The sequence below is a fragment of the Charadrius vociferus genome, unplaced genomic scaffold, assembly GCF_000708025.1.
Source record: "Charadrius vociferus isolate BGI_N301 unplaced genomic scaffold, ASM70802v2 scaffold162, whole genome shotgun sequence".
Classification (NCBI taxonomy): domain Eukaryota; kingdom Metazoa; phylum Chordata; class Aves; order Charadriiformes; family Charadriidae; genus Charadrius; species Charadrius vociferus.
The window spans coordinates 3,727,475-3,743,118 of record NW_009647236.1 but is presented as its reverse complement, the minus strand read 5'-3'; the positions used below and the strand labels follow the sequence as shown (position 1 = coordinate 3,743,118).

The window sequence follows — 15,644 nt, the reverse complement described above, 5'->3', positions numbered from 1 at the left end:
CTGTTGGGGTGAGGTGCCTCCAGGTGATGACAGGCTCAGGACGCCCATTTGCCATGCAAACCAGGGTCACGTTGCTGCCCTCATTCACGGTGATGTCCGAGGAGATATTGGAGATCTTTGGTGGAACTGTGAAGACAAAAGAAAGTTGGACCTCGTTACCCAGACTTCTCGAGGGCAGCCTGTCTGACTCATTAACCTACCAGGTTACAGAGGCAGCCACAGACTCCTCTCACAGGCTGCACTCCTCATACTACTTGGCTTTCTGAAATTAGAGTAATAGGTACTGCTGCTTCAAGGATCTGTAAGTAGAAATGGCTTTTGCTGCAACTGTGATGCTTTTTTGTTTGGACAGGTTTGGGGGCCTTTATAAAATAACCTGTAAGCACTTCCCTGACTGCCCCAAGGCTGCACAGAAGGAGTCGGCAGGCTCCAAGCACTGTCCCAACTCATTTTTACACTCCAAACAGTCCGAGATGCAATTCCACGTCCTCCTGCAGGGTGCCAGGCCTCAAGGCACTGACTCAGAGGGTATATTAGTTAATGCTACTTCACAAGGGCAGATGAAACCTGTGCTGCTAGCTGGGACCCTGATCTGCTGCTCACCAAATGCTCACCGGGAATTAAACCAGAGAGCTGTTAAGCTCATTTCTGTTGCGACTGCCATGACGAGGTGAGAAGCGGGGACAGGCGCCATGGCTAATGGGAATTTGCTGAAGGAAGGCACAATGGCAACAGTGGGAAGGTTTCTGCAACATTTTTCAGCCAAGGGGGATCCCCCATGGGCTGCCTGCAGCAGGTAGCTTCTGGCTCACTGCACCTCACGCGGCACAGCACCAAAAGCACAGCAGGGTCTTAAAAGATTCACAAGACCAGCGATGGCCGCAGCATTCGGGTTCTTTAAGGACCTTCCAAGCTAACCGAGTTTGTGTCACGGGACTGAAGTGACCGTGCTGGGACCTGAACAGGTACCTCTGGGTGTAGAGCGTGCCCATGTATTGGCCTCCAAGCAGACCAGGCTGTGGCAGTCTCTCCTCTCTCACATCCATGTCTTGCTTCCACACTTCACACCCCGGAGGTGGTGAGGGAGTTTTACTAAAAGGAATCTTCTCTTTTTCTTTTTTTTTTTTCTTTTAGTATATTTTTCTGCTTCCAAATTTGTGTGTAGCAAGGAATGAAACAACATCATTTTCTGCTTTGCTTACCACAGAGTAAACAGACAGCAGCCTGCCCTTCCCCCTCCTTGGCAGGAGCAGCTGACGGTCCTTTTGAGGCAAAGCTGCCTACGAGCTAGGTGGGGAAAAGGAAATGAAGCCTGAAGAAAGCAACTCGCCACTTCCAGCTGTGTCGCTGGATTCATAGGAATACTGTTTACAACCCACGGCTCATTAGCCCCTCTCTGTAGGCCCCAAACTCATGGTCAATGCTTCAGCATCTATGACCATGGGACCCCCTTGGAGAAACAGGGGCTCCCAAGCAGAAAGAGGACCTGTCGAACAAAGTGAGGCAGATATGTCTTTGCCGACAGGCTCACTCACCTAGGAAAGGGGGCATTTAACTAGGCACATTGGGGAAGGGTTGCCATAACCTGGGGAGAAGTGACAGCACGGAGAGCAGTGAGGAAGCAACTGGGGGCCGACACAACAGGGAAGGCTTTTGCACTCTCCTTGTGAAAGCAGGACAGCTGGGGGCCCATCTCAAATGCCTGTGCACTAATGCAAGTATCATGGTGAAAAAATAGGAGGAATTATATGTTCACACAGATTCACATAAACACGCTGGGATGACGGAACCATGGTGGGACAGCTCTTGGAACTGGCAGTGCTGTGCAGGATGGATACAGGCTTTTCAGGAAAGAAAGGCTGGAAAGGCAAGGAAATGAGGTACACTTTCTGCAAAGGAGTGGCTGGAGTGCACCCAGCTCTGGGCAGTGAACCAGCTGGGAGCTTAGGTGTAAGGATCAGAGGACATCACAGTGTCACCCCTTTTCGTTGGTGTCTGTTACCAACCACTGAATTAAGAAGAAGCAGTGGACAAAGACTGCTTTAGCCAGATAGAAGAAGCCTCACAATCACAGTTTCTAGTGAGAGACTTCATCCGCCCTGATATTTGCTGGAAGGGTGAAAGTGTTGGTCTCAAGCAGTCCAGGTGATGTGGGAACCAAGAGGTTCAGCACGAGTTAGCAGTATGCCCTTGCAGCAAAGACCAAGCACCCTGGATTGTATTAGCAAGAGTGTAGCCCCATAAGTGGAGGGAAGTGATTATATCCCTTTATATGGTGCTTGTTAGACAGCATTTGAAGCACTACATCAGTTTTGGGCTCCCCAGTACAAGAAGGCCATCGAGCCTTCAGAGCAAGTTCACTGAAGGGCTGCCAAGATGGTCAGAGGGCTATAGCACGTGATGTGCAAGCACGTGTGTTACAAGAATGTAACAGACCTGGGTCTGTCCAGCCTGAACAAGAGAAGGTTGTCTACAAATAGCTAGTGGGGAGGAGCAGAGAAGACAAGAGGTAGGCTTTTCTCAGAGGTGCACAGTGAACAGTGAAAATCAGCAGACATGAGCTGCAACGTGGGGGAAATTCTGACTCAAAATGAGGAAAAAGCTTTTACTTTGGGGAGGTCAAAGACAAGAACCTGTTCCTTAGAGAGGTGGTGGAAACTCCATCCCTGGAGACAGGCAAAACTGAGCTGGATGAGGCTCTCAGCAACCTGCTTTAACTGGCACCAGGAAGAATGAAGAAGGGACATTGAAGCTGGTTTGCTGCCCAAGAGCTAGAATTGATGGCTGATCAGCTCATGGTGAAGCAACCAAAGCAAGGCATGTTGGGGGAACGGTTGACTGTACCAGGGTCCCCTTCCCTGGAAAGAAGGAATTTCAGAGGAGGGAAAACTCCCTAGCAGCCCAATACTGGGTCAAGCAAAGCATAAAAGAAAATCAACCCCTTCCTCTCAAAGCAAAATCCTCTGACGAACGCAAGCACTGCTACATTTTACATCGGTGATTCACTGCAAGCCATCGGCAGTGTGTCTACGCACGTAGGAAGATGTAGGAGGCAACAGAACAAAACAAAATAAACTTTGTTGGAGAATGCTGATGTTGTCAAAGAATTTGATCCCTCAATATCGAGGGGTACACAAGAGTTTCACTGACTACAGATCCACGTTGTGCCTCCTCCCCCTTTATTACACACCCATTTGGTACAGTAAATGCCTGGCAGTACAAAGCAACAATCACACAGTGATCTTGGAAAGTAAGCAAATACCTTTTGACAACCAATATGCTGAAACTGCATAAAGGGCAGCAGAAAGCAAATATCCCAGTTGGGAAATTAAATACCCTGCCTCTTCCAAAAGACACTTGTAGCTTTGCGTTTCGGCTTCGTGTTTCCTGACTCACCAAAGCAGAGTGGCGTCTTAGGGCATCATGCTGAGATCTGGCTCAGCGCTGAGTCGGCAGGACTCAGCAGCACTTTCTCCTCCTTCTTTCTGTCTCACTGCATGAGAGGAGTCCCCTGTCTCACAGCTCAGGACAGACAGACCCATCACTCCAGCCAGCAGAGCTGCGTGCTGGGAGAGCCCTGCGAGTTCTGGTGCAGAAATCCAAACTGCTACTCTTACTACAGGGAAAAAAACAACTCAGAGGGCCACATCAGTCCTGTAGCAGCACAGCACAACTACTTGTAGTATATACTGTGTTTCAGATCTGAGACCAATATGCACTGGAGAGGACAGAGGGACTTAGACTGGGAAATAACAGAGGCTGCTATTTTTGCAAGAATTGTGTCCTAGCTGCTCTGCCAGGTTACACAAGGATGGTGACTGTGGAGCGTCCTCAGCACAGTTTCTCTGGTGTGGTGGTAATCATAAGCAGAGCCCTGGAGTAGAACCATTGGCTAGACCACGTTTTGGGGGTGTTAACCCTCAAGGGGTTAACATTCACATCAGGAAAAAAAGCCACACAACAAACCAAGAAGGACTAAGCAGGACTAGTAGATGGAGCTGTAGGCCAGTCCAAGGTCCTAGAACAGTGTGATGATAGCCAAAACAGTCGAGGAGAGAGCAGTGAAAGCCACAATGGGGCACCAACAGCAGAGCTGCAGTTAGGACATGCATACCCTGCCACTTCCCAAAGCCGTCAAGTCATTTTAGACCAAGTAAACTCAGCAAATATAAACAGATCTGACCATGCAGACCAAATGCCCAAGAGATGTGTCCAGATGGTCATGTCTGGCTCACCACTTTTTCAGATGTGGGAGAAAAGGGCATCCAAGGCTGAAATCCTGTTAGGAGTATAATGGTTGGTTTCTTTCAGCTGCCACCTAGGTCAGAGGGCAAGGGAAAGCTGAAAGGAGGAAGAATAGAGCAGGAAATAATTTCCCTATGAATTTAAAACCTGGTTTGGTTTCGTCTGCTTAGAATCCAAAGCCAGCTAGTGTTAAAAATGACTGGATCTTAGTGGACAGTAATTTCACTCAGATAAAAAGTCAGAGACTTTTAATTTTCAGGGTGTCAAGCCAGCGTGTTAAAATGCCAAAACTGTCAGCACCAGCAACAGTTAGCATTGCCTCCTTGGCACTTGTCATTACTTTGCACACACCTTTTTAGGACAGTCTTAAAATGAGAAGCTTTGACCTTATTATTTTTTCCCATATGTGGGTTGTGTTGTGTTTTCACAGTTCCCAGGCTGCTGAAAGAAAGATTGCTGAGAATAAAACCTCCTGGGACCAGGATCTTTTGGGTGTCACAGCCTCCTTTTGCCCAGCCATCTCTTGTTGACCCTCAACTGGCAAACCCTTTTGTGTCTGCCCTCTCTGAAGCATTAGCACAGGCAAAACCACAGCCTGCAGACCTCACAACAGGGGAAGCACTACAGCTAAACAGCACTTTCAGGCGTTTTCATCCCTCCCGGGGAGACCAAGCTGCTGCTGGACCCTTTTGGCTCCAGGCACCATGGGAAAACACTGCCAGGCTCTTTGGTACTGCTGAAAAAGATAAAATTGCCAGATTTTTTCCGCCTTTTCAGCATAAATGTAATATGGGGTATCCATTACCCTGTGCTTAGGATCCCCCTGGATGGGGTGGGGACCAGAGACCGATGTGAAAAGAGGTGTGAAGAGGTAGGATGCCCTACCCACACCAGGGACAGATTCTGGAGGGCTGGAAACGAGCTCTGAGAAGAATGGCTTGAAACTCACATATTTGTTTCTTCTACATTTCACATCTTACAGGACAAGCCTGATGCCAGCTCTGCATCTCATCTTACATGTCACTGACAGTAAATAACAACCCCCAAAGTAACCATTAGCCATTCTTCTTGAGAAGCTCGCATTGGAAGAGCAGGGGGCCTCCAAGGCAGGAGTGGGGCAAGGGCAGAGATGCTGTAGGGCACTCTGGGCTGGGAGCGCTGGGGGAGCTGCAGGGCAGGCGGGGTGCAAGGGCAGAGCTGGTGCAGGAATCCAAGTCCCGGGCAAGGCGCAGTGACAGAGCCAGGCAGGACAGGCTTGTGCAGAACCTGCCTGCACCAAGCCCGTTCTAGTTAATTGCCGTCAATCCTTCACTTTCGTGACAACTGCAACTCACATTAATTTAAATAATAAGAAAGACTGAGACATGAAAAATTGAGCACACTCCCCCAGCACAATCACTGTTGCTCTCAAGATGAAAGCAAGTGATTTGTTTCTACAAAACATTACCATGTCTCAAAAACACCCGCTATAGCAGTTATTACAAACCAGGGGCCGCATACGGGAGACAGCAAGGAAACCACAAACAAAAGAACACACAAACATGTGCTGTTGTTATCCTTGCCATTTATGACCAAAACCCTTCAGAGCTCACAACTCCTCTTGCGATATTACCTGGGATCATATGGGTGGGCTGGATCAGCTTTATCATTCAAGGCGAGGAGGCGAGTAATCTCCTAGTAAATGAGTCAGTCCAATGGTTAAGAGATGTGACTTCACATGCAGGAGACCAGCTCCTGAGTACCTTGCCAGGAGTGCAACAGGGGATGGAACGAGAAAGCATCAAGGCCACCCTTGCTGAAGGGGATAACCAGCAATGCTTCTAGAGGTCTTTTCCTAACTTAGCTTATATTGGAACTGGCCACGCCACAGCTCCCAAACAGTTCAAATACCTGCCTTTTGATAAGAGCATCTAGACACAGTACAGGCACAAAGTGGCAGGAACGGGAACCGCTGCTCAGCATAAGTGGTACTTATATACAAGGGGTACTTATAGATGTGGGGTAGCAGTTTCTGGTTGCTGTATTGGTTGCGCTCCCCTTTCGTGATGCTTCATGCAAGACCTCAGTGCAGAAGGAAGGTGAGTTTGTGAGACAAGGGCAGGAAGCACAGAACTATAAACTCGAATCGGGACAGAACTTGAATCGGCTTATGGCAGGATGAAAAACACAGAGGGACCTGGAGATCTAGTTGGAAGATGGCTCTCAGCCTTGTAAACACACTCACATGAAGTTCACAGTCAAACGGTCTGACTGCTCCTTTTGGGCAAACAGAGCTTTGCATAAGACCCGTAGATGCAGTGTTATACTCTAGGGCAGCTACTCCCCAATCTCAAATTACAAAACTGCTTAACAGTTAGGTATTTTGTCAATAAGTCACAAAATATATTAAAAAAAACAGAGCTCTCATTCCCACTCTACACACCTAAGATACAGCAAAAGCTATTTAATCCCTCCAAGACACAGAAGTAAACAGTACTGAAAATAAGAAAGCCCATAAGCTCCATTTAAGTGCTCTAACTGCTTGTCCCAAGAAGGGCACCTTGGATACAAATGAAGAAAGTCACCACAACCCCTCCCATATATCCTCATTAGTTAGTTGCTTCCTCCAGCCTGTATACTTTCCTCTCTACTGGCAAGTAGGACCCCCATCTGTTGGAGACTGTTAAGACTGTTAAGACTCCCACCCACTAATCCACAGGAGCCCCTGGCTTTCAGGGCGAAAAGAAAACATCAGGACTTCTCTCCAAAGTCAAAGGAACGTCGCAGCCACTAAAGCCCTCCGCAGGTGCCTATCAATTAGCCTTGAGAGTTCTCATTTCCTTGTCCCCAGCTCCCAATTAACAGCACTTTGCAACAAACACAAAGACACTAATAAGGCCCAAGGCAGAGGTAGGGGGGATGCTGACCATCACATGGCCCTTGAAAGCTTTCGAGCTGCCACCTCTGCTCACCACAATTAGGGGTCCTTTCCTGGGGCAATTAATTGACAGCAAATTGGCCTCATTAGTCATTGTTTAGTTAAAGTGTTTAGTGGGGAGAAAGGGCCTGAAGAAGGGGCTGAGCTGCTAAACACAACTAAATGCTTTAATTTCCCTCTTATGTGTGCAGCAGGCTAATCACAGCTCTTTACAGCCCTAACAAGAAACAGCTTGTTGCTGCTAAGGTCCGCAAAGGGAGCAAGCTGAGGGCTGGAAAGTAAAATCCAGACACCCTTTGGGATGCGGCATGCTTATGTTTCCGAAGCACTTTGCAGGCAAAATGCGACATGAGACCCAAGATGTGTTTTTTTACAGTCTGATTCATGCTGCAGCCTCAACCGGACGGAGACGAAGCTGTCACCAGGGTGGGAGGGCAGAGAGTGAAGTTGTTGAACTTCACTAAAGAGAGTAGACTCTGAAACATCTTTCTGACCTGTCTCTCTCTGCTAGGCTTGTTTTACCATGCCAGTGCCTGTCTTGACATTAAAGCTTCTGGTGAAGTAGAGGCAAATGTTGAAGGCTTGGTTTTGTTTTTTAATCCCGTGGAAACCAAAAACGTCTCAAAATACGCTACAGTGTTTTTACAAGGTGTAAAAATGGGTTCTTTCTATCCTTTGAAAGGAGATGTCTTGCCACCCCTGGTGGCCTTTAGGGAAGGGTCTATCCCAGCAAGAGCATGAAAACCACTGCAGAGGTCTGCAGTTCCAAACCCACACATGCCCCCACACTGCTCTGCCCCAGTGTGGCAGATCTCCACCCCAGCATTGCTGCTGGTGGCAAGAGAGGCTGGGCTGAAGGAGGCACAAGGGCTGCTAGCTCGGGTCTTGCATCTTGGCGAGCTTCCCCCATCGTGCAGCTGAGCCTCACCCACCGAGACGCCACGCAGGAAATTATTTAAATCCAGATGGGGACTGCACTGAGGGGGAGCAGAGCAGCAGACAGGATGCTGTAAATCAAAGCCATGTGGAAAGCCCTCCCAGTTTGCTGAGCTGGGTAGCATGTCAGAGCTAGCTGCATTTGAAAGAGAGTAAGAGCTGACAAGCCAAATAATTTTCTCCAAAGGAAGGCTCTGCCTCATCCAATATACAGTTAAGTGTCTGGACTATTTTCCTGCATAAAATCACATGGCAAACACTTCCAGTGCATTGTTTCTTAGCAGAGAGCAGCATGGAGTGCAAACCTGTTAGACTGTCCCATTCATGAGCTGGTGGAAAAGTCAGCACAGAACTGCGCTCTATTGCTTATACTCATTCCCACTGATTTTTATTTATTTTTTTTTTAAACTGGTTCCCATGAAATTGTCAGGAGAGAAATTATTTCACTTCCTGACTGAGAGAGAAACAGAGAGGAAAAAAAAGCTTAGCTTAAGTCTCAAACCAACCCTGTTTTTCAGTGCACTGATGTGACATTGTGGAATAGGCATTAAAAGCAGTCTCACTCCTGCTCCTAGCCCAGCACCTCAGCTTTAAACCCAGACTCCAGCCTTTCACCCTAAAATAGTCCCGGCTCCGAGCCTGAGCCCCAGCCTCAGCCCGATGCTGATAGCATTTCACCCACACCTGGCTTTTTGGTGTCCCACCGGCCAAGCACAAGGTCACAAACCCGCATTTGTGGATCCTGACGCAGCCCAGGAGAGCAGGTTCTCAGTTGCATGCTTAGCATGTAAATGAAAGCACGAAGCATAAGCCAGGCATACACCCGATATCCCCTTATCACCAGATTTAGACCTTATGAAGTATTGGTTCTTTGCGTCAAAATGTCTTTTTCTTTTCTATTAACATATCAAATTTATGCCAGGACTGCAGTGATCCACTTATCTGCAGTTCATCTCTTTAAAGGACAGTTCTGTGCATTTGCCATTTGTGTTACTTTGGTTCTTTCTACTTGTAAAACTGACTGCAAGGCTTGATGGCTAACCCTCCTACAGAGGCCTGCTGTGAAAACACAGCCTTGTTCACAGGACATGTGTAAACAACAACAGAAATGCTTGCCATGCTAATCCCCCCGGATTAACCCTTGGAATGCCGCCTAATCCCAAACACTTTAAGGACTACAGATGTACACAGCTTTTGGTCTTTGTTTCAAGTGTGTTTATATATTCCCTTAGACCATTTTTTAAATCTGGTAAGTATTTACTTATGTGACTGGAACAATACAAAATCTTTTCCTCTGCAGATACAATCAGCCATCCTGGAAGAGAAATTCTGTGAGAAAAGTTGTCCTGAGTGTCCAGGTCCTCCAAAGGAATCTCTGAGAAATTTGTTAAGAAGAACTTTTTCACAGAAACGTTAAGCATGTTTGATGTACATGGTATGCAGCTGAGTCCTAATGTGCAGGCTTCCTAGGGTTTGTTTCAGAGCCCAGGGAGCTCCTCCTTTGATGTTAATGGCCTTTGGACAAGTTTTTATATGGTAAGAATGCGTGATGGCTTCAAGGAAGTGTTCAAGGAAGTACTGTTGAAATATATAGAAAAAAAATACAGATTATGACTTTTTAACTGAGTCCCAGCAGTCCTTGGCTCCTGCCTGTTAACTCTTTCTTTGGGAAGCAGACTAGGGAGAACACGCCAGGTATGAGAAGAAAGCACAGAGAAAACCCTAGGTCATTCCAGGGGAAGAGGTACAGGTTCAGAGAGGGTTTCTAGGTGTTAGAGAGATGACTGGGACTTTCCTGATTAGGCAAACAGGGGAAGAAGTTAATTTCAGCTAACACCCCACTCTGGATGAAGACCAGGTTGTCCATTATAGCTTTACATGCAGGAGAAACAGAGCCAAAGTTTTTGTTTGTTTGCTTGTTTTCAGATCTTATGCTGTTGTTTATGTTCAGCTTATTAGAGACAGACTGTACAACCAATAGAACAGCCTTCATGAACCACATGATGGACATCCACACACAGGCTGAAAAGAAAATGCAGCTCTCTCCAAACCCTGTTTTCAGATTCCTTTGGCTGCCCATGGTTTATCCCACAGCCTCTGCGATAAGCCACAGGGCAGTGAATACAACGCCCTAAGTGTCTTGCCCATACCACATACCCAAGGATCTGGCTCAGTTTCAACCGAGACAGACAGCTTCTCAGTGACAAGCCTCTCACTCAAATCAAACGCATGTGGTACACATAAAACATCTTTTATTAGTGGGCTTTCCTTCCTTACGCATCGGAACAAGCAAAATGGAGCAGGACAGCTTGCTGTAACCACCTTTCAAGATTGCCTTCAGGCTTCTATGGGAGCAGAAAGCTAGCATAGCATTTTGGAAATGCTGGGTTTGCTTCCAGTCAAAAGTATAAAGAACAAAGCTAATAATCCCATATTCAGACCTTTACATGCTTTGGATAAAATTCACTATTGCGTTAAGGGCACAGATTTGGAGAAAAGTGCAAAGTACTGTACACTGTCCTTGATTTATAACTCTCCAACTCATGGCCTAGGACAGCTGTGTGGTAAGAAAATACTGCTGTTTCCCCAGCAAGAGGATTCATTTTGTTCAATCCAGCAAGTGATGTGGACAACCTGTAACACAAGCCGCCATAGCTGCTTCACCGAGTAATCAGATCAGAAATCAGAAGACTTAATGTCTGAGTGGAGAGCAGCTGCCTCCTCTGATGTTGAAACACCCACCAAAAATATTTCAAGCAAAACCGAACCTGAAACAAATCCCCATCTCAAAAAAACCTGCAAATTTTGAGCGTGAAAAAGACTGAAAGTGCAACTCCACATTTTTTTCAGCTTGGGCTGCTCAGCACATTCCTGCATCGTCACTATTGCTGGATCCACAGATGGTGGCTTTCTCCAGCACACGCAGTTATGAAATGCCAGCTGTGAGACCTTCAATTGTTAGCTACTGTTGAGCTTGGTGATAGATGCAGCAGCGTATTTTCTAAAGGCCAGGGTGTTATCATTAGCCATCTGAGAAGGGAAAGCCAAAGAGTTCAAGGCAAAGAATCCCTTCTGTCAGAAACACTCATACACAAGTCTGATCCCGCAGAAAAGAGGAAAAAACAAATGCAGTACTCCTGAAGTAAAGGCATCTTTGAACAAAGTAAGCAGCTGGCTAAAGCTGAGATTTAACTGTGGTGATCTGCTTCCCACAAACCAACTGAGAGCCAAGGTTTCTCTGGGAGGAGAGTTTCTGCTGTCCGAGGTTCCCTGCCAAAAGAGAGCGCTCTGTTTTGGTTCAGCCATGTGCAGCAGCACCTTGATATCTTGGAAGTTTCCCACTGTTTCCTTTTCCCAGCTTTGCCATGTTGTAAAGATGTGCTGTATATGCACAGACAATCACAAGGGAGGGGAAGGATGAATTCCAAGAGCTTTGCTCTGTAAACACATTACCAGTGCCATTTCAATTAAAGAAGAATCTCTCCCAGACTGCCAGGCATGAGGCTTATTCCTTGTAGCCTGCAGCTTTACCAAGACACATAAAAACACTGTCTGTCCCTCACCCCCCAGTGGGGTTCAAGTCTGCCCTCTCCAAAACTGACAGACATTTTTTACTGGTCTCTCAGTGTTAGCCAGCCAAGGTAATTAGCACATTCTATGCTAGGACTGCACAGAAATGCAGGGGACAAGAGCCTCGAGTACTGAGCTTCCACTGAAGCTGAGTAGGATTACCCACCCAAATTGTGGGTGTGAGGTAATTGAGGCTGTGAGGAGGCTGTGAGGAGGCTGACTGTCAGATGCCCAGGGTTAGCTATAAATATGGGTGCCTATAAGAAAGAAGCCGCAAAATTTTGTCAGAAGTTTCAGAATACTGAGCATCAACAGTGAGAAGAAATAGGTAGACGTTTTCCTTTCAAGAGGATGAGGTTACATCTGGAAAAGGTCACCAGCACCTCTATGTTGAGCGGCACAACAGTTTTACAGACAACTTTCGTCTAAGGTTCTGCAAGCAAATACTCCCCAACCCAGAAATCCAGTGCTACTGGCTGGAGAGTAGGAATGAGGTGATCTCCCCTGCTGCTCAGAAAAGAACACTAATAAAAAACTGCAAATACCTCCATCGCAGCAGGGGATCAAAAACTAAGTCCAATGGAATATATAGGCCATGCACTCTGCTGTAATAGCACATCCACATCTGAGCACATGTAATATCACAGTTATCAGGATAAGCAACACTGCCAAAAAATGAAGGGACGAATGACTGTGCAGGACTCGGTAGGTCTGGTACTCCAGTTTCAGTAATTGTTCTGCACACTTGTGCTATAACCTTGAGTAAGTTACTCCACCTTTCTAAGGCTCAGTTCGCCTCCTCACTCTTAAGGGACTACTGTGTGCAAGATGTATGGCATCCTCAGTGACTGGTACCCCACTGGTGTCACGAGGGTATGATGCCTTACCATCTACAGCTCCAACAGGTGAGTAGGAGGAGCAGGGGAGGACTATCTGCAAAGCCCCAGACTGTTTAAGGGCGTTCCTTATAGAATCATAGAATTGCTGAGGTTGGAAGGGACCTTCAAGATCATCAAGTCCAACCATCAACCTACCCTGACAAAATCACCTCTAAACCATGTCCCTAAGTACCACATCTACCCTTTTTTTTTTAAACACCTCTAGGGATGGCGTATGCACCACCTCCCTGGGCAGCCTATTCCAATGTTTAATAACCCTTTCAGTGAAAAAATGTTTCCTAATATCCAATCTAAACCTCCCCTGACATAACTTGAATCCATTTCCTCTCATCCTATCACTTTTCACCAGGGAGAAGAGATCAGCCCCCACCTCTCTACAACCTCCTTTCAGTTAGTTGTAGAGAGCAATAAGGTCTCCCCTCAGCCTCCTCTTCTCCAGGCTAAACAACCCCAGTTCCCTCAGTTGTTCCTCATGAGGCTTGTCCTCCAGAGCTCTCACCAGCTTTGTAGCCCTTCTCTGGACTCGCTCCAACACCTCAATGTCCTTCTTGTAGTGAGGGGCCCAAAACTGAACACAGTACTCGAGGGGGGGCCTCACCAGTGCCAAGTACATGAGGAATTACTGCACTGCAAAATTCCTCGGCACAACAAAAAGGGCAAATCCAAGGCAGACCTGTCCACAGGCTGACAAAACAGGCCTGATTCTTCACTGCTGGTATAAAGTAAAGATAAAAAACTCTTTTACATTAAAGGGAATGCAAAGGAGGAGAGAATCAGACCTGCAGTTCATAAACCCAAGGGAGAAAGCAGGACCCACAAAACATTGCGCAAACTGAAAAGGAATAGAAGTGTAATCAATATAGTTAGGGATACTGATGGATGATAGGGATACACTCATACACTTTCCATTCTGATGGTCATGATATACTGGAGTCTGCAAAAATTATTTCCTTAAAGTACAAAGAGTGAAAAGAAAATAAAGAAACTTTGCATCACAACGCAATGATGAAAACTCTGCCAAAGCCTGAGGAAAAGCAGAGATATAACCGAGATGGCATCACACTATGGATCAACCTGCCACTGGATCGGGCGCAGACACTCATGACAAATAGGCACAAGGGATGCAGCACAAATACAGCGTGACACTATATCCTGGGCATACGCTTGATGTATGGAGGATTAAATGCCACACACACACTGTCCTGGGTAGATTGTATCTAGTGCTGACAGATACCTGAGGGATCTGTCTCTTTCTTTATATACTTTGGCAATTGCTATGCCAACAAAGGATTATGGGATTGGGTGGGGCTGAGAAGGAGAGATCATTTGCTCCTCTGTTTAACAGAGACTTTATCCTCTGGGGGGATTTTGTCAAGATGTTGGATTTCTTCTTAAATGATTTTTCTACCTGCCTATACACATTTGGGGTTGATAGGCTTTTCTCCTTTCCTCTGTCCCTGTGCCACAACAACTCGCTCTTCTGGAGTCCCAAACCAACCTTAAAGCAAACATGGCTTCTCTAAGTCAGTTTGAAGACTGTTGCCCTCAACCCCCATCCCCACGCATGCTGCAAAGGCAAGAAAATAGCCAACGTGCTGTAAAGACCAATTCCTTTCCCTCTCTGGTGAGCCCTCTGATTGACAGCTCCGTTTGTCAAGAGAGACAGACTGTCTTGAGTGTGAGATAGCTAACTATCACCTGGGGAAACTATTAGAGCGAGAAGGAGGGAGAGAGGGAGAGACAGACAGACAGACAGAGAGAAAGGAGAGCTGAGGAGGGGGAAAGAGGCAAGGAGCGACAGAAGAGTGTAGATGAGAGAAAGACAGTAGCACTTGATGAATTAAGTTGTCAACTTTGGCATCACCTGTGTACCTTGTCATGCCAATAAATTCATTGAAGCTGAAGCTGCACTGCGAGTCAAGAGTGAGAGAGTGCTGATGGAAGGAAGAAATAACAGCCCATTTAAAGACTCAGAGCAATTTATTAGTTACCTCGGGAGAGAAGTAGTGACAATGGGGAAGGAGCGGTGCTTCCCCATCACGCTGGGCAGGAAAGCTCGTTTTGGATTCAAGCTGTCCACTCAGTCGCGCTCCAGAATGTAAAGAGACAGACAGAGACAGAGATCTGGTTCAAGAAAGAGAAATGCCAGGGAGAGGCTCGCCAGGGTCTAAGGGGAGCAGGGCAGATGCATGCCTTTGTGTAGTGCTGTGTGCCTCGGGCCATCCCTTGAGGTGTCAAGGGAAGATGTTGAGAACAAGGACCCAAATACCAGCAGTGTGAGAGGAGGCAAAGGGCACTGAGCACACTCAGCATTGCAGGGCCGAGGGAACCTGAAGGAAAGCAGAGACGGAAATCGCATCTCTGGCACAGAGGGGTGCTGGGATGGAAAGCTGGGAGGGAGATAAAGCCCTCTGATGACTTTGAAGTTGGAAGCACGGCACTGAGATGCAAACAGCTTTGGTTGGCTGGACTAGGGAAGCACTGCTCTAAGGTGCTTTCCTGCAGAGCTAAGGAGATTGTCACTAACTTGGTAAAGGATCCTGCACATTTCTTACAGGAGGAGCTCACAGGCTCCTGCTATCCCCAGAACTCCAGTGAAGTCTGTTGGATGTGACTGAAGAATGGTAAAACTAACAGTATGATGCCCTCACTTGCTGCCCAGGCAGCAGGATGCAGAGCCCAGGGCCACCCAGACAAGGGATAAGTATATGCTTTCTCCCCACATACTATTCAAACCCTTAAAACTGATCAGCAATCAGCCCCAGCTGTTTGTGAAATGCATCTATCTACCTCTTCACTCCTGTTCCTTCTTTCCTCCAGCTCACCATTCCCCACACCGGAACTTGTGCAACCCCTGTGCTCATGGAAGTTGGTTAGCTCCTGCCAAAACCTCTCTCCTATCAGCCACGGAGCCTAGGAGTTGCAGAGGCTGATTTCCAAAGCAACCCGAGACCCCCTGTAACCTCATCTGTAGCCATCCAAAGTTGTTCACATTTATGTGATGAGACCTGACCACTGACCCTTCCTTGCAATGAGCTGATCTTAACCAAGTGCCAGGCATCCCACCAAGAAAGTGA

General features: G+C 47.0%; 1 protein-coding gene across 2 annotated transcripts in view; it reads right to left on the bottom strand.

Moving 5' to 3' along the window:
* Window positions 1–15,644, bottom strand: part of LSAMP (limbic system-associated membrane protein) — a 314,985-nt gene that overhangs the window by 111,077 nt on the left and 188,264 nt on the right. For both annotated transcript variants that reach the window (XM_009879910.1, XM_009879911.1), the window contains exon 3: window positions 1–126. In XM_009879910.1, coding sequence (XP_009878212.1) covers window positions 1–126 — 126 coding nt within the window. The remainder of the gene's footprint in view (window positions 127–15,644) is intronic.